At 42.8% G+C, this 18995-nt stretch overlaps 2 protein-coding genes across 2 annotated transcripts in view; both read right to left on the bottom strand.

Annotated features, from left to right (window-relative positions):
• Positions 1-1515, bottom strand: part of PDZRN4 (PDZ domain containing ring finger 4) — a 246061-nt gene extending 244546 nt beyond the window's left edge. The window contains exon 1 of the mRNA XM_054399580.1: positions 835-1515. Within this exon, the coding sequence (XP_054255555.1) occupies positions 835-1515 (681 nt within the window). The remainder of the gene's footprint in view (positions 1-834) is intronic.
• Positions 1516-1697: 182 nt separating this feature from the next.
• The window catches only part of CNTN1 (contactin 1), a 136299-nt gene continuing 119001 nt past the window's right edge, over positions 1698-18995 (bottom strand). The window contains exon 23 of the mRNA XM_054399983.1: positions 1698-1990. Within this exon, the coding sequence (XP_054255958.1) occupies positions 1698-1990 (293 nt within the window). The remainder of the gene's footprint in view (positions 1991-18995) is intronic.

Here is an 18995-nt window from a genome sequence, read left to right as displayed (position 1 = left end):
CAGCAACCTTTCAGCCAGGAGCTAACACTCAAAAACCAAGCAACTCCCTTACAGAGAATTAAGTTAGCCCACCAGTGCTCTTGGATGGCTTATTTAGCCTAAACGAAGCCAGTGGCTACCTGAACAATGTCATCAGACTTCAGATGACAGTGAAACACTACATCGGTCTCTGCTATGAACAGTGTCAGTTGTTACTCCATTCTACCAAATGAGAGACTTTTGTGTTCTTTCACCATCGTTTCCAAAGTTATCCTCTGTATGTGGTTGTTTTTTTTTTTTTTTCAGCCAACTTCTCTGCTGCTCAAATAAAAGTTAAAAGCCAGTTCCACTCCCCTGAGATGTCCCAGCTGGAGCCAACTGAGCACCAACAGCGGCCGGACCTCTGCGATGTAGGGAGGCCTGATGCGAGAGGAATCGGGACGCGTTTGCCGGCTGCCGGCCGAAGAGTCAAGCACTCTTCCGTCCCATCCGCTTCCCGTCCTCTCCGGCCAAGAAAGCGACGAGCGCGCTCAGCCACTGCCGGTCTCTTCACTGCCAGGGTTTTCGACGGGCGGCGAAACAGTAACTGACAAGAAGCGTGCCCCCAGTAGGGGATGGCGTCTCTATCTCGCCGGGAGGCGAGGGACAGGCAGAAGAGGATCGCATCAGCCGGTGGATGCGCAGGGGAAGGGATTGGGATGGGTCCCGGTGCGGACTCGGGGGAGTGCGAGCCCCTCGGGAATACCGCTCGCACCGACACCTCGGCAGGTCGCTCCCAAGCGCGGCACAGCGAAAGCGGGGCCGGGAAGACCATCGCTGCAGGGGGCGGGCCGGGGGCTCTGCGGCCGCACTCACCTTGCTGGGCTGGCTGCACGCCAGGTCCCGGGTGATGTTGCTGATGTGGCTCATGTACTGGCCGAACTTCGCCTGGTACCGCCGCGCCGTCAGTTGCACTTCGCTCTGCAGCGCCGACAGCTGCGCTAGTAGAGACTTCTCCCTCCTGCTCCAGCGCAGGGCCTCCCTCTTCAGCTCAGGACCCGACTCCGGGCTGCCGCCGCCCCGCAGTGCCCGCAAGCCACGGTGTCCACCGCCCACCCGCGCCCGCGGAGGCTCCCCCGGCGTGGGCTGCCGCGGTTGCTCCGCAGAATCGCCTCCTGTGTGGCCCGGAAGAAGCCCGCCCCGCGGCTCCAGCTCGGCGGGGCCGGTCGGCGGCGGCCCGTAGCGGCACGCCGCGAGGTGGGCGGGCAGCTCCCGCAACCGCACGGTGCGCCCGCAGCCCCGCAGACTATAGTCACACTTGACCTCCAGCTTCTGGACGAGGCTGCGGAGGGGCAGGACGGGGCGCAGCTCGGCGGCCGCCAGCTGCCGGCAGCGCAGCGGACACCGCCGCCGCCTCGCCGCCCAGGGCAGCAGGCAGCCGGCACAGAAGACGTGACCGCACGGCGTGGACAGCGGCTCCTCCAGCACCCGCCCGCACAGCCTGCACTGTAGCTCCGCCGCTACCGGCGCCGCGAAGCGCGACGGGTCGAAGCCCATGGCGCGGTCGGGGACCGCGAAACTTCAGGCGCAGCAGCCCCGGCCCGACCCTGGCGGCGCTGGAGCCGCTCCCGGCGGGCGGGCGGCCGGCGAGGGGCGGGCGGAGGCGCAGGGCTGAACCGGCGGAGGAGGGCGGCAGCGCCAAGCTAGAGCTCCCAGAGGCTACCCTCCACCCTCCCGCATTAACTCCCTCGCCCCGGTGCTCCCGCCCCACGCCCAACCGCGGCACCACCTCCGCCTCCCGGGGCATCCTCGCTACGCCACGGAGCGAGCGGGCGAGACGCGGGGATCCGCCACCGCCCGCCCTCACCGACCTGCCGCGGCGGCCGAGCTGTGTCCCCGGCAGGTAACGCAAGGCTGACTTGTGGTCGTGGGGGTAGGAAGTGGACAGGCAGCGAGTCGTTTTGGCTCTTTCGCTGCTGCACAGATGTACCGGTGAGTGTGGCTATTTCGTTTCTCTCGGAAGAGCTCGCTCCTTTTTTTTAGACATCCAGTAGCTGAGGTCCTCGGTCCTAATAGGATCTTTGTTGGTGTATCAAAAGAAATAGGGTCGGGATGACAAAACTGTTTGTGAAGCTCCCTTAAACAACAACATATGTATAAAAAACACTTTCGTTTTAAGAAGAACTAAAACACAGCAAAATCTGTAAACTCATATTTAGGATTAATCGTCAGCTTGGGTTCTACCCCTTCATTGCTGTACAACCCACAACATACACTGAAACATGAAACCCCTAACACATTCCCCACATAACTTCACTATTGAAAACACAGGGCCAGATTGCTGCCCCCCAGCCCAGTGGAAAACCTCCCAGAGGAGAGTGGGAAGGAGCCCTCTGAGTGGTTTCTTCAGTGGGCTCCTTCATGTATAGGCTGGACATCACTGCTTTTGGAAATGACAGAAGGTTTGGTCGGTCCAGGCACAGATCAAAACATATTTTCTGGACTGAGGACTCCTGAGGCAGAGCCAGGATGTGCCCTCACCAGTTCTGCAGTTCCTACTTCAAACTCTGAATCCCAAGAGCATTCCTCCAGGAAAATCACCAGGGTTTCCCAGACCTACTGATGAGTTATTCTATTCCATGCCTAAGAAGACAACATTTGAGCAATGCAGCAGAGGCAAATATTCCCTTTTTCCCAAAATGAGGGAAAATTCTCTACAGGCCTGCCCATAGAACTGTACCTGGGACAACAGATCTCAGTTACCTTTAGCTATAGTTTGCTTGATAAAAGTTTCTTGGCAATTTGAAGCAATAACAATTGACAATGCCTCACAGAACATCTACAGACCCAAATATTACTAGGAGGCACCAGTAACCTGCCATTTCTGACTTGCCACAGAAACCCACAGTTTCAGTTGGATTACCACAGCCTTAAAATACATCAATGAACTGCAGCATCAGATATATTCTCTTAGCTTGGAGGAAATGCACCATAATACATTATGTAATATTTCATTACAGATCAAAAATCACAGTCTTACGCACACAAAAAAAGGAAATTCAGCACCCTGAGTAACTAATTATGCTGCTCATACTGGGTTTTGATCATCTAGTATATTCACTGATTTTAATTTCTTTACTTATAGTGTCAGAATCAGTGTCGTTCTGAATATTATAGAAGTTACTTTAAAATAGTGTTCTCCTCATTCATCTTTGAATCTAACTATTCATTTTCCCACATTATTTGTTTATGCCATTGCTTCTTCCCCAGTGTCCCAATGTATCTTATCTCCTTATATGTGGCCCAGAACCTCAGGTGTGAACTCAGGATGTGAAGTCATGAATTAAACTGGGCAAAGAACAATGACACATGATCTGTTAAACTGCTATTCCTTCTGCCTCTGCTAACCTGTTGTCATGATGCATGGAACAGTTTTGGCCAAGGCCTGCATGCAGCCTCCCAAACCACACTCAGCACAACACAAGGATTGTAGGGATAGTTTGGGGTGGCCACCCTCCTCTGGGGATGACAGCTTAGGGGTGAGGCTGTGAGTCGTTCTGGGGTTCCTGGTACATTTTATTTGCCAGGGGACAATAGCCAAAGGGACAATATAGTCAAGTCTGAGCCTCAGTGCATTTAGGCTTCTTTTAAATTAGATGATAAATTAAATGAAGATTTAGGAATCCTATGGTAGGCATATTAAAAAAAAAAAAAATCAGTCCTTTCTGTCTCACCTTGGGCACTGATGAAATGTCAGTGCCCTGACAAAATGGTTCAAAGCAGTTATGCCCTTCCTCTATTTGTGATTGAGTAAGAAACTATCTTTCTTTGCCAAGACGTTTGCATGGATGGCAGCACAGGTGACTGGGTTTATATCAAAAGTAATTTGTGAGTGCAGGAACCTGGAATACAGACAAATGTACAAAACTTTTCTAAAGGTAAGAGCTGTCTGCATACCAGATCTCCAAATAGATACCTGGAAATAGGTACAAATGGATAAAGGCATACAACATTACCAATGTGCTTACATTGGATTATTCCCACAGTTAGTCCTATTAGTTCCAATGTAATCAGGAAATGAAAATCACAATCCTCATACTTTCCAAAACTGTACTTAACGAGACAACATAATTATAACCGTGTTTGCCCACCTGAGGTCTCAGCACCTACAGCCTCTCCAGCCATAATTTCACTACAATGATCAAAGATTTAGTGAGATGAAGATAGGCTAAGGAACACAGGAACAGCAGAGCCTTCAGGGGCATTGCCCATGGCTGGGCTGGCTCTGTATAGCTCTACCACTTGCATTGGGACTGCACCTAGCCATGGATAAAATAAATGTTACACAGTGACTTGGCTTCAGAACAGTCCAGGTCTTCAACAACTTCTACCATGTTCCTTTTTGGTTTCCCTGGTAAAGCAGCAAAACTCATTTGAAATAGGAAAGCACTTGTTTTCTTAGTCATACGTACCTAGAGACATGCACACACACATAAGCATGCTTTGAGGAAGGATTTGGTGGGGGGAACACCGTTATCAGCACAGAAAGCCTGATACTCCTGGGCATCAGAAATGGGAGAAAGAGCTATTTCAAGTATAAAGTCAAGGGTTATTTCTGCCTCTACCTCCTGCCTCATGCTAAGAGGATCTTCAGTTTAAAATGTGAACTATACAGCTGTTCCCAAATCCTCTGATGAAAGGATCCTGAGATAAGAAATAATGCTCTGAAATCCTGAAGGTGACTGTAAGCCTCCTGGTTTTGCTGAAGTTAATGGGGAAAATCCAAGGAACTTGCAACTCACATGTGGGAATAAAGCATGTATATTTGGTTTTCCCCTCTCATTTTCATAATATTTTTTCCCTTTTATTCATCTGTAGGTTTGCAAAGGAATATTATTTTCCCAGTCACACTAGTGAAACCTGGTAAATAATTTGAGCCAGGAGGACTCAGCAACTTCACTCTGAGAGCAGAACTTAGACCCGAGCATTTGCTATTAAAATCTGTTATTATCAGAAATCTGGAAAGAATTAATGCCATTGCACTTTGGTAAAGAAAAGATTATAAGCATCAAGTTAGCTTGCATAAATCATGTTTCATTGTAGAGAATCACCTCAGAAGTTTTTTTCCCCTTTATCTTCAAGTCAGCAAGCAAATACTTGCTTCTGTATTACAGCTTAATACTGCATTACACTAAGAGAGTTTGATGAAGTGTCCCTAAGATGGAAGAGTGAAAAACAATCTGAAAGCTCATGCTTATTTGCTGAAACCTGAACAAGTATTTGCATTCATCAGCTGAGGAAACTTCAAAAAAACTGCAGACGTTTTGTTAAGACATTTACATACAGAAAACTTTTGTGATCTATACTGTTCATCAGCAGAACACCACCATATGATGTCTGTTTAATTACGCTTGACATCAAATGTGTCAATGACCAACTTTCACCACTAGGGAAATGAGGAGTCTCATGGGAGGTCTGGATTTTGCACTTGCCACTTTAATGCACTGAATGGCCTTAAGCGAGGAGTACGCCTACTTTTCACTTCACTTGCCGCAGTATTCACAGCGCTCAGCAGAAGTCTCTATAAAACACCTGTCACTAACAAAGTCACTGCATTAAGGCACCAGTCTTTAGGGCAGTCCAAAAAGTCACAGAAAACATCTGGTTGGAAGAGACCTCAAAGATCATCCAGTCCAACCCTTGACCCACTTTAGGGTCAATCCTAAACCCTGTCCCTAAGCACCAGATCCACATGGTGCTTAAACACCTCCAGAGATGGCAACTCCACCACTGCATTGGGCAGACCATTCCAATGTTTGATAACCCTCTTTGTGAAGAAATATTGCCTAGCATCCAGACCGAACCTCCCCTGGCACAGTTTGAAACCATTTCCTCTAGTTCTCTCATTTGACACCAAGGAGAAGAGGTTGCCCCCTGCTCACTCCAACTTCCCTTCCCCTAGTTGTAGAGAGTGATGAGGTCTCCCCTCAGCCTCCTCTTCTCTAGGCTGAACGAATAGTTGTCTGCACCTTTCAACACAAGAGGTGGGTAAAAGCACCTTCCAGCATGTGTTGTAAAGCCTGACCTGAGAGGTCACCCACTGTGGAGTGAATGTTGCAGAGAGAAAAGCAGGGGTAGTGAGGTTGTATGTGATCCTTTAAGAGTCAAGGTGCCCAGTGCTATAAAAGCCAAATGCTCCTGAACATACCTGTTAAGCCTTTAGGAAACTTAACTGTTGGAAATCAAGGATACCATCAGCTCTGGACACCTCCAGCAGCGGAACAGTTATTTTTTCAGTAGTACATTGCTACTTGGGAGTTCTGTGGTACAAAGTCTGTAGGTAGATAGGAATGCTGAATGGTGGCTTTTCTACATCTTCTTAAGAGAATATTTTAACGGTAAACAATTGGGAGGGAAGAAAATGCTATTATGTCTTTTACAGATAAGAAGGTAGTAAACTATAATTCTCCAGGTTCCGGGTCAGTATGTCTCATATAAACTGGAAGTGTGTCTCAGAGCAGGAAATGGGGACTGCTGCCTTCTTTGTCTTTAGGACTGACAAGGCAAAGCCACCTTCTAAAGTGGAAGCCCAGATCTGTGTGATACAGCTGTCCTTCACCAAGAAATTTCTGATCATCAAGAAAGCCAGCAGAGAGAGCAGGCAGTAGATCAAGTGGGAAGAGTGAAAGGAAAGCCAAGAGCAGTGTTCTGACCCAAGAGTGACTGGAGAAGGTGTCTGGACTGCAGGAACGCATGGGGATATGCATATCTTAAACCTCTAACTGCAAACCACTAGGAAAGGCAGGAGAAAGCTCCACACTTGACCCATAAGACAAAACAGATCAATACACTTGTATGCTTGAGACAGTGCTTTTTGTTAATTCTTTTTAATCTTTCTTTTTTTCTGTTAAGTATTAAAGGCAAGCTATGTTTTAAGTAGGCAAGAAAGAAGGAGCAAGAATTGGTGAGACCCAGGCTGAGAGAAAGCAGGTCTGCCAGTGTGCTAACCTCTCATATTTTCCAGGCCTGTACCACATTCCTGCAGCCAGCTGGATCATCACTCAGCTGCCTGGGAACAAGTTCACCTCAGACTTGTGCTGGCCACCACAACCCCGCCCCATGATGCTCACGCAGCATTTGCATCACTGCCAGAACTGTGGATCCAGCTGCAGTTGAGCAGAAAGCCCTAGCACCAGGGACAAACTCAAAGAAACACAGAAGCCTTGCCTTGGGTGTTTCTATCTCATTTCCCTTTCCCAAACCAACTGTTGCAACTCTGAGATGTCCCAGTTTCTAAATTTGTCCTGCAGAGCCAATCCACAATACATTCACCTGCTGCAGACATCTCCTCTCAGCACAGAGCTGCTCCCTAAGGGTATGCAGACACCAAAAGCTTTCTCTCTATTTTAGTGTTCATTAACTCAAAGGGGAAAAAAAATAAGAGGATGATTTTTCACATTACAAAACCTCACAGCTGCTGTCACAGAGCAGAGCCACTCACAGTATGAGATGTGCTCAAACTGGTTTGGAAAGGGAGGACCTCATTGCTGGTGACAGCCCCTCCAGAGTATGGTTGTCTTGCCCTGACAGTATCTGGTCAACCAGCAAGTATAGAGTGGCAATTCCTAAGGCTTCCTTATCAGGCAGTAAAATTTCTTAAGAAAACAAACTCATATTTCCCCTTGTCAGTAAAATTTGGCATGCCACAAACTGAGATGGAAGCAGAACCTCAGTGAAGGCTTAGCAAGTTTCTCAGATTAACAGAAATGCCTCAGAATATTGCCACCTCTCTGTGTTTTGCACATCTCTTGCCAGTGCTACATCCCGCTGTTTAAAAAACTACCTTCACCTATATATTTCATAGTATTGGCATGCACTTCTACTGATAAAAGAGAAAAGAAAACCATGTTCAAAAACATGCATGAAATAGGACAAACTAAAATGAAAAAATGTGGGAATTTTGTGGCAGGATTTTCAGAACTCTTATGTAAGTCTGTGAATTTAAACCTTTGATATTAAATTTAAATATAATTGCCACCAGAATGTGTCTGGCCTTAGTCTGAGCCAGGTAAGTGGCCTGAGAAATGTGTGCAGAGAATTCTGATAACCTTATGCGTTTTAACATGACACAGACTGGAAAAAGCTAATAGCCAAAGAAAACAAGAAAAAAACCAAAAGAAACAACTCCAAAATAGTAGCTAAAATATAGTTTCAGTCAGTGGATGGGAATACAGGAATTTGTGCAATAGACAGAAAGAAAATGAAAAATCAATATCCTAGTGTTCATATGAGGCTTAAGACGAGCACGTAAGAATATCACTCCTGCTTCTTTCAGGTTATCTACTTGCTTGCTATCCTTACCGTTGTTCGTGCATCTTAGAGCGTCCTCTTCAACCCCCATGCCCAATGTCTCCATACACAAAACAGGTTAAACAAAAATGACCAAAGAACACTTTACTCTGTCACATACAAAAGCTGGGATACTCCACATATTAAATTAATCCCAGGGACGGTCTCTCTGAGACCCAGCTCACATTAACACAAATAATGCACTTCTGAAAAAAAAGCATTTCCTCGTGTAATGGAGTATTTTAGTGCTCTAGTAAACAAGACTTCCTCCATTAGAGACCTATAACATTAATGTCTTGTATTTGCAGTTGACACTAGGAATATTATGAAGTAACTATTTCAAGTAGTAACTATTTCAAAATATCAGCATATAACTGAGTATGAGCCAGCAGTGTGCTCAGGCAGCCAGGAAGGCCATCAGCATCATGACCTGTATCAGAAATAGTGTGGCCAGCAGGACCAGGGAAGTGACCTTACTCAGCACTGGTGAGGCCAGACCTCAAGGACTGTGTTCAGTTTTGGGGCCCCTTGAGGTGCTGGAATGCGGTGAAGCTGGTGAGGGGTCTTGAACACAAGTCCTACGAGGAGTGTCTGAGGAAGCTGGGCTTATTCAGCCTGGAGGAGAGGAGGCTGAGGGGAGACCTTATCACTCTGTACCTTAAAGGAGGTTGTACCAAGAAGGGGCCTAGCCTCTTCTAGGTGACAAGTAATAGGGGGAGAGGAATGACTTCAAGTTGCACCAGGGCAGGTTTAGATTAGATATTAGGAAAATTTTCTTCATCGCAAGGATCACTGGGCACTGGAACATGCTACCCAGGGAAGTGGTGGAATCACCATCACTGGGGGTGTTTAAAAAATTTCTGGATGATGTGCTTAGGGACATGATCTAACAGTTCTGTGCAGGGAGATGTTAGGTTATGGTTGACCTCAATAATCTTAAGGTCTTTTCCAACCAGGCAATTCTAAAATTCTGTGATAATATAGAAGCAAATATTGTGGGCAGTGAGAAAGTATGCTTTCGGATTTTGTAATTTTTCCAGTTCTTGATCTGTTTAGCCTTATTTTTCCTCTGGATCCTATTTTCCTAAAGCTACACTTTCTCAAATTATGTATCAATGAGCCTGTATTAAAATACACACAAGTGCTTATTCCACAAGTACACTTAAATTATGGCTTATATGAATGGCTTATATTTTATTATAATTAGGATATCCTTTACTTGCCTTGCGTGGAAGATCACCTTGATCAGTTATTCTAAAAACACACCTAGAGCATTATTCCTTCTATCAGCTCCTCTCATTAATAAGCCCCACTAAAAGCAAACAGAACCTGCTCCAATTTATGATTTTTTTTCCTTGCAGGTGAATGGGACTTGCTATTACTTCACACAAGGCCTCTCTGCCAACCCTTGATGAGGTTACAAACTGTGACCTTTGCTGAGAGACAGTGGCTTTTTACAGTACTTTGTATTTAAACTGTGAGACAATAGCACTAAAGGGACTGCAGGGAGCTGGAGTCAGGCTCAGTGATCGATGCCTCCATACTTCCTGTCTCCTTCCTTCATTCAAGTTTTGAGGCAGATGGAGGACCACTCAAGAGCCTGCAACCTTGCTGCTTGGGCCTGCATTGTCTGGTGTCCACTAATAGTGGAGTTCATGTTGCTGTGTCCTTCACTGAGAATGGATCTCTCCTCCAGCAGTTTGCCAGATTTTATTAAACTTCTAGGATCTTTGTCTCCTACATGTTTGTCAGATTTGGTTGACAGAAATGAGGGGTTCAAATGGCATTAAGGAGGGGACTCAAACAGACATGCACACACATACACAGAAGGTTGATGCCATGTCTTCTCTTCTCAGGAGACCAAACTGAGAAGTAGGTTTAATGTAACTGATAAATGCATACAGGTAAAGCCACAATAAAGATACTTTGGCTGTTTCTCTTAGTACTTGAGAGAGTGAAGTTTAGCTGGGCATCTGGAAGAACATTCACCAAAAATGTTGATGTGTTTCTGGAAATGTCAAGGGCTGAATTACCAGTTTTCTACCTCATGGTTTATTAGTTTTCATGCTAATGAGGCTGAAAATGGAAAAGAGAGAACTGATGCTTGGAAACTGTTTTTTGTTTTCCATTTTGAAATTGACCAACAATTTCTACTCATTTTTTTTGTGAGAGACTCGGACCTGAGGGAACAGGGATGATACTATTAAAGCATATTTGGACAAGTTAAATCTACATTGTACCTAAGCTGCCTATCATCACAAATTCATGAACATTAATTCTGGTGTACTAATGCAACTTTCTAATGACTACTTACTGCTGCACTGAGGATTGACATGTACAGCCTGATAGTCTTGTTACAGGGTGTTTTGTTAAACTGCTAATGCAGCTCCTACCTGCTATATTACCTCATCACCCTTTTATTAACCTATACAAGTTTTCAAGAAGCCTGGTTTAGAAATGCTGATCAGCCAGATGTTTCAATGACATCAACAGGAAATAAAAGTACTCAAAGTCAGATGCACTTTTAGAAAGGGTGAATGTGCTTTTTTTTCTTCATACCTGTTACTCTTGTCTTGTTCAGCCCACTCAGATGTATTTTATAATGTTGCCTCCCTTCACCCTCTAGCTGTATTATAGCTGCATCAGGTTCTGCTTGTATCACAGCAGAATCAGATCAATAACATATAATTTAGTATGAGAGTCTGCTATTAACTTCTAAGGGGCTTCTCACCTAAGTGAGATAAGCTGGATTTGGCTCTTGGTTGTGTTTTATAATGGATTAAGGGACAGCAAAATGTTGTCTATTAATTTGATATTTTGCTATCAGTTTTTTTGGTTGCTTGCTTGGTTTTTTTTAGTAGCAACAGTGGATACATAAGCTGCAGACTGAGAGAACTTAGCATTTTTGCTTCAGTAGGAAAATCTAGATGTGTTATCTGGTCTACACAGAGGCATGGCTTCAAAATTTCTTACAGCTCATTTTAAAGCCAGAAAATTTGCCAAAATTAGTAATGATTCAAACTATAATAAAAGCTGAAGTCCCTGCTAGATCATACATATTAATGTACTATCAGCATAAAATGCCAATTTAAATTCACTGATGACAGTCTCCATCCCATGAGAATCTGAAAGCAGCATTAACAGTTTTTGTCAAAGGCTCTCATGTTAAAAAAATACATGGTTGTAGGGAAGAGGAGAGAAGCAGAAAAGATTTTTTTCTGTAGTAATCAGACTTTAAAGTTTCCAAATATTATTGATCTCTACAACATCAGAATTTATCCACCTGTGTGTTTGAGCAGTCTTTCACTGCTCACTGGGACAACATCCAAAATTACCAGTTTCCTCTGAGGCAAAAGTTAGATGACCATGGTCTTTTGGCATTTTATATATTAAGGGATATTCTCATTCCCAGGTTGTCTGTAGAAAACATCAGTGAGATTAATAAAATGTCATTGGATCTGATTTTGTCCTGTACTGAATTTTAGTGTGTCACTCCTCAGGCTGGGCTTGCAAAGATGGCATCCTTAACAAATACTACCAACCCTCTGCAATACCCAATGCCTTCAAGCAGTGTGATTCAGACACTTTTGTTTCCACTAGCCCCGCTTTCACCTTCATGTTAACAATGAAATGACTCTCTCCTTCCCTTTCCACCCAAATAGTCCTCTCCTAAAAAAGTCCAGCTTTTAGTGATTAATAGCATTTTACAAAACCTGGCTAGCCCTTTAGCAGGAACTGTCAGAGTGTGAAGGCTAGGGATAGCAAAGCTCAGGGCTGTCTGTCGTTATTCCTGATTCTGCTACTGATGTGCTTGGAGATCTTTAATAAGTCAATTAACCTCTGTGACTCAGTGTAAGCAGTGGTGTAATACACGTAGTAATACTTAACAGAGTCCCACAGATGCAAGGCATGATAAAAGGGTAGAGGACTATTACTGTTACTAATGATCATTAGTTTGAAATCATAGTCAGGCAAACCCAAAAATAACAAGTCCATTGCAATTAGTTGAAAGGTAGGGTTGTGATATTTAATTACCATTAAAAGGGTACACGATGAAAAACGCATTACGTATTTTCAATTGTACTACTTGGAGAAAGAGAAGAAATACCTTTGTGGGATATCTGCAGCAAAGATGGGAGGTAACAGCTCTGAAACACCGGGATCAGCAAATGTTCTGATTTTTTCTCTCCCAGCATACAACTTATTTTTCCTACTGTATCAGGCAGTGTGGCTATTGTAGCAAGGCTATTTTTGTATGCATGTTAGGCTTGTGCATTGAAAGATAATAAGCCACAAGTCTGAAGGTTAACTGTACTTTTGTTGCTGCTGTTACTGTTTTTATTATGCTTAATGCTAATTATATGTAGAACCCCAGGTTTGGGTCAGAGCACTTCTGTCCTGTGTGCTGTACAACTAGATTAAAAGATATTCATGGTCTGAGAGAGTAAAAATAAGCTGACATCTTTATGCAGCGCAATTGGTTGTAACTATCTTCCAGTTTCTTTTAAACATTGCCTCTGGGATATAATTAGATTTAAAAAAAGTCTTTTCCATCAGTTAAGATATTAGTGATCAGAACTGAATATTGGCACTCTCAAAGAAGACATTCCTTTCCACCTATCAAGAATTTTCCTTTATTGACTTGTATCTTTCAGCCTATCAAAGAAAAGTTTAATTTGTAGCTGAAATCCTGATCCTCCCATGAATCATGTTTTCTTTTGAATGCAAAGGGCGTCTGTCTGGCAAAGTTGGCAGCCTGATCTCCATAAATATTGTTCTATTGATAAAAAGAGGAATTGGATATAGAGACTATCCAAAATAAATATTTTGCAGGGATCCTGAATGTCTGAATACAATACAGCAAAGGAATGTTATCACACTTTAAATAATTCTCAGACATAAGCTGAAGTGAATATTAGTTTTAGTTGAAAAACTGTCAAATGCAGTTTTCAGCTTTCATTTCATTTAGGAAACCAAAATGGACACCTATTTAGGGGTTGCTCGTTTTCCTTTTATCCTGTGTAGGGATTTGCCATTTAATTTATTGGGAGCAAGTCTGGGCTTCGTAGTTTCTAGGATATTTAAAGGAGGATTTAAATGAGATATTCAGAAACACCGGCCCAACATGATCCTGACTTTTGAGTGGAGGTGGATGGAAAAAGGGCCCTTTGTGCCCTCCTCGTCAGAAGCTTTTGCAGGTTCAGGGAATCCTCATGCTGATGGGGCAGACATGCAAGTGGAAAATCAGCTGTGTATTGCTGGCAGCAGGTAATGGCTGTCCCCAGGATCAAGGGAAACCTGTATGCCTCCCTTCAAGTTGGAAAGTGCAGAGGCCCAATTTCTCCCAGAAACATAATCTGTTCTGGGGACTCTCTTGGCATGGCACACCTCCTCACTGCCCCCTGACAAGTGTGCCCCTAAATATGAAAGACATGCTGCTGTATCCTGGCATACCTCCTCTTTTCTGACCCTTTTGCACCTACAAAAGCTATTTACAGAAAGCAGAAAAAGTGTGCAGAAGGAGGAGCTGAATGTGGAGGATTACTTTGTGAGAAGTCCTCAGAAGGGTTTACAAGAGGTGTCGCAGCACTGTCAAGTCATGACACAAAATAATCTGACACAGATGCATGAGCCAGCTTGTTCTGAAGTCAACAGGACCATACCTCTGCATATCTACTGTCATCCTCCTGCTGCTCTTTTCCAAAGGGAGCAACTGAGGAATTTTTCTCATCAGAGACTTTTTCCTTCTTATCAATGAATTAGATTATTTTGTAGCTGCAATATATAGTCTATGAATAACAGAGCACACTATTTTTATTGGCTCATCTATTTAAGAAAAGAGAACTCCTGTCATCAGTGCTGAACTGTATAGTAAAATCCAGGGATAAGTTATGACCTACTATTTCTTTGTCCTGTAATTCACAGCACTGCTATAACTGTCATGAAAGAGAACATTTGTATAGTGTGTGACAGATACACCAAGACTGGCTGTTTATTTTCTTCTCTCTTCCTATAAATTATTCATCTTTCTGTACTGTATACCTCCTGAAAAGCATCTCCTGTTTCAACTGATTTCATTTTTTAAATGCAAGTTTACAATTAAATCACCATAAAACAATACTTCTGTAATAAAAATAATGGCATTATTTACTTGGAAGTAGATTCCTCTTGTACTGGAACTTCCCTTTTTGCTTACATTGTACATCATGGAGAAACTTTGCATCTATCAGATTGCCTTGCTGACAGATACAAAGCTTCCAGTGAGAGATGGAGATGGCATTTTCCCCTGCATTAATCCAAAAGTTTTATCTGAAAGTTCAAAGAATATTTAACAAAACCCAGACAGCGCCAGGCACTGCTGTTGGAGCACACTGAAACACCCATTCAAAATCAATGCAGGGCTCAGTGTGAGGGCTGAGGCTGGAGAAGGTCTGCCTGGGAGCTCAGCCCCGGGCAGCAATGGTGGTGTCGCACACTTTGGCAATGCTTCAGCACAGCCTGGCGTCTGTGACCCCAGCCACAGCCTGCTCCATCTCTCCCTTGCCCACAAAGCTAAAGGTGGCTTCATGCCACACTTCTTGCACAAACAGCACACCTGAGGAAGGCTAAAGAGCTGCGTGTAAAAGGAGTTCAGCAGAAATGGACACAAAAAAAAGTAAAAAAAAAAAAAACAAAAACAAACAAATACATAGTTCATGAAAATGTCAAGCAGCCAAAACCAAGGGCACATTAATTTTCAGGCAACCTAAGAGAAATACATTGGTTTGTTGCAGTGCCACCTGCTAGACTGCAGGTCTTAAAACCTGTTTGAGGAAGGCTGGATAGCTAATGAAAACACAGCTACTTCTCTTGACTCAGTGATTCAATGACATTTCTTTTGGACACAAAACATTCTCCAAAGTTCTGCTGTACTGCAATTTACAAGAATGCCTTTCTCATTATCTGTCAGAGGTCTGATTTCTAAGCACAAGCTGAAGTTACTGAAGAATCTTGCTTAAAGTCAGACTGTGTAATATGGATCTCTGCACAACCGTTTTTGCTTTGTTCATCCTCCTCTTTTGCTGCATTTTGCTCTAATTCTTATAACTAGAATTGATGAAGTTGGGATCTGGGGGCAGGCTTTTGGTAAACTTCAGACAAATACTCATTAAGCCAGGAGGAAAAAAATTACTTCATTACATGTAATTTAAGACATGTAACAAAATGTTTTTCCCTCTAAGGCTGCAATGTTTTTTCACTGGCAAAAGAGTTTTGCATCTGTACAGAGAATTACATCTGGAACAAAGTTTTAAGGCTACATGTACTGTTATACCATGAAGCCATAGCTGCCTTTATATTAGTGCATCAGAAATGAATAAAATAATCCAATTTAAATGCTTTTGGTCCTATCTTAGAAGCACAGAATCCAATACGGCTGCCTGAACATAGGTTCCTAATGCCCCTTTCACATCCTGCCTGGTACAAGGTACCTTGCCTGTCTCTCAAGCTAGAGAATGCAGGTTCCCAAGGGTTCGCAGCCAAACTTGACAGCCTCTTGGGAGACATTCACTGATTACTGCACATTTAATTTACTTCAAACATCTCAAAACAAAAGGACTATCTTTTTTGCCTTTGTGTGTATTTTAGCCCCAACAGGCAGAGGTGCAGTGCTGAGGAGTTAGCCCAAAGAGAAGCTCCCACAGCCATCACTAACGCCAGTGTATTCACAGGAGCTTTGAACAAAGCTTACCAAGTCATCATTTTTCTTAAAGACAGCTAAGACCAAGAAATACCAAAGAAGAGATAAGAAATTCTTGCAAAGTTTTGAAATTAAAACCATCAAATAGGTGTGACAGGTAATATACAAATAAACTGTGTTTTTAAAAAAAATATACTGTTCTTACAGATATAATTTCCACCAAAAAATAAATGTGGTGAAATCCAGAGAGGAGCCTGCTGTCTCTAGGTCCCAGGTCAGCAATTTAACTACAAAGGCATTCCTCTTCACCTGTCGGCTATGAGATGGTAACAGAGATTAGGTTAAAGATGATTATTAAGAGCTCAGGAGCTAGAAAATGCATGATCTAGCACCCACACAAATTTTAAGTGACTACGCAGTGCATGTGCCCTAGGATGCCATCTTTCATCACATGCTCATGTCCTCTTTTCCTTCCACAGGTCCCTTCTTAGTGCAAAAAGCTGACTGTACTGTAATTAATGAGTTACAACTCATGATTTTATTTTTGCTTGTTAAGCACATGGCCCAAGTTGTCTTTTTTCTCTACTGATGAAGCTGTGCCATAAGAGTAGGATTATTCACAGCCTCAAGAGCTTTTTACTACACCTTTCACTGCAGCATGTATGTGCACCACTGTCATTTGTGACCTAGTTCCACAAAGATCCTCTGAGATACAGACTTTATATTGTTCTCATGTTTCAGATTTGGAAATGCAGTGCAGAATGACTGATGTCAAGTTGAGCACCATACGCAACCCTAGGGCTCCATGGTCCTTTGGTGTGCTCTGGGAGCTTGAACAGGAAGAAGTCTTCCCTCTGGTGACTTTAATTGGTGAGCTCCAAACATTTTCTACTGAGAAGTTGGGAACTGCAGTATTTCAAAGGAATGTCACCTGGCGAAAAGTGACTTTTCATAGTGACTGTAAAAGACAAGCTCCTATATAGGGTTTGTCCTTATGTGAAAGGACAAACATCCCAGCTCCAAATGGTAGAAGACTCTACAACATTTAAAATGCAGGATGCTATGCAGCTTTGAGACAGGTAGAAATATATTTTTTATTCTATATCTCATGCTCAAAACTGTACTGCTTTAGCTGAAATATTCTTTGGAAAAATAAAAAAGAAGTTACATGGAAAATTTCATTCCAAGTAGAGAAAGTTTGGAAGAGTTGTGAGAAAACAGGATATTACAACAGGAAACGTGCAACCTTAGGAGTATGCTACTGGTCTGACTGCAGACTCAGAAAGCATCCAAAACAAGAGATGTAACATCGAAAGGAATATACTGTAGGGCTCAAAAGAAGCCACAATAAGAACACCTAAGAAACTAACACCTGTCAAGAAATGAAGCATTTTCACAGACAGTAATCCCAGAGAATGTTGTCATGTGTATTATTATGATTATTCATACTTCAGACTTGTGGCACCATGGAAATATCCTTTTCTTGTTTTCCACTGCCAGCTTGCATGGAAAAACAGCTTGCTGGCTATATAAAATTGAGGTTATCAGCAATATTGCTAATTAGCAGTGTAGCTGCCAACTAAGAAGTTAAACTCTGACAAATATGACCTCATGTTACACAAATATGATTCATCAATCACAGTTTAAAAAAAACATAGACCAGACAGTATTTTCTTTGGACTAGTAGTAGAACTTATTGGCAGTTAGGGTAATTGAAGGCTAGTAAGCAGATTAAAATGTTTGGGAGTTTATAACCTTCTTGTCTACAAAGAAAAAAAAAAGAAAGAAAACTGAAAGTGTTTTAAAAATGCCAAAGCTTTGAATTAGTGGTTGTTTAAAGGGAAGAGTTTAGTGGGAGCCTAAGGATCTACAGGCAAAACCAGGTTCACCATGGGTCTGTGGCCACAGTCAGGCTTTTGGTTGTCTGATGAATGCCTGCTGTTGCTGGCACTGATCTTGCTCACAGCAGCCAGTGGTGTGCTGCAGTTCTGGCATTCCCCTCTGTATCTGTCTGGCATTGCAAGGGAGCTGTTCTTTGTCTTACTGTGTCCCCTAAACTTTGAAGCTGTTGTGGAATATCAGTAATGTGGAGAAGCCTGAAGGGCTATTAAGGAGACGGGCTTGTTTTGCCTCTTCCCTTCAAATGGAGCAGAGTTGATTACAGTGAATTTGTTAAATTTATTAAGTGCAGAATTTTTTGAACGATGGCATATAACAGATGGGAACTGAAGAGTGCAAAGACAAATAGGCACAACAGCAAACCAAAAATAGATATTCAGCATATTGTGTTCTTAGGTTTACATGAGAGGAATAAAGAAGGAAAGAAATCTTACATGGGAGAATTTACTTTAGTGATTTAACTAAAGCCAAAATTTTTTACAGTCCTTCTACAGTGTTTCAAAAAAAAAAAAAAAAAAAGTCTAATGGTAAGAATGAACTAAACATCCCTACATATTTGCTCTGAATGCTAATTTCCCACATTCCATACAAGAGAATAGACTATCTTTTTTTTTTAGTGCTGTAACAACATTACTCATCTATTTTAGTACAGACTCAGTAAATCAAGGATATGTTTCACAGTAGTATTTATTTAAGCAGCAAAACATTACTCATTGACACAGAGAACTAAAGTCCTATTTACATTCAGCAATTTGTCATTAGACTCACTGGATTCACATACCATCCCAGCAAGATAAGGAAGGCTATGAAAAAAGCTATTACTTGTAAAAAGAAAAATCAAAAATCTGGATATTACATGGACTGCAGTGCAGCGTGATGGAGGTTTTTATTTAGTCTTGGCAAAAGCATGATAAAAGCAGAACATGCTACATGAAAAGAACACAGCTGCAAGTAGTGGCAGTGATAACTGTCACTGAACCTCTCATGAACCCATTGACTTCGGTGGCCTTTGGATGAAGCCCAGAAAAAAGCCACATTTTTATATGGCAGGCAAATTTAATAAAGGCATAGTCTGAATCAGAAACAAAGAAGTTTTGGGGAGCTATGCAGA

Source organism: Indicator indicator, chromosome 3 (assembly GCF_027791375.1).
Source record: "Indicator indicator isolate 239-I01 chromosome 3, UM_Iind_1.1, whole genome shotgun sequence".
In the NCBI taxonomy this organism is placed as follows: Eukaryota; Metazoa; Chordata; class Aves; order Piciformes; family Indicatoridae; genus Indicator; species Indicator indicator.
This window is presented reverse-complemented; position numbering and strand designations above follow the sequence as displayed.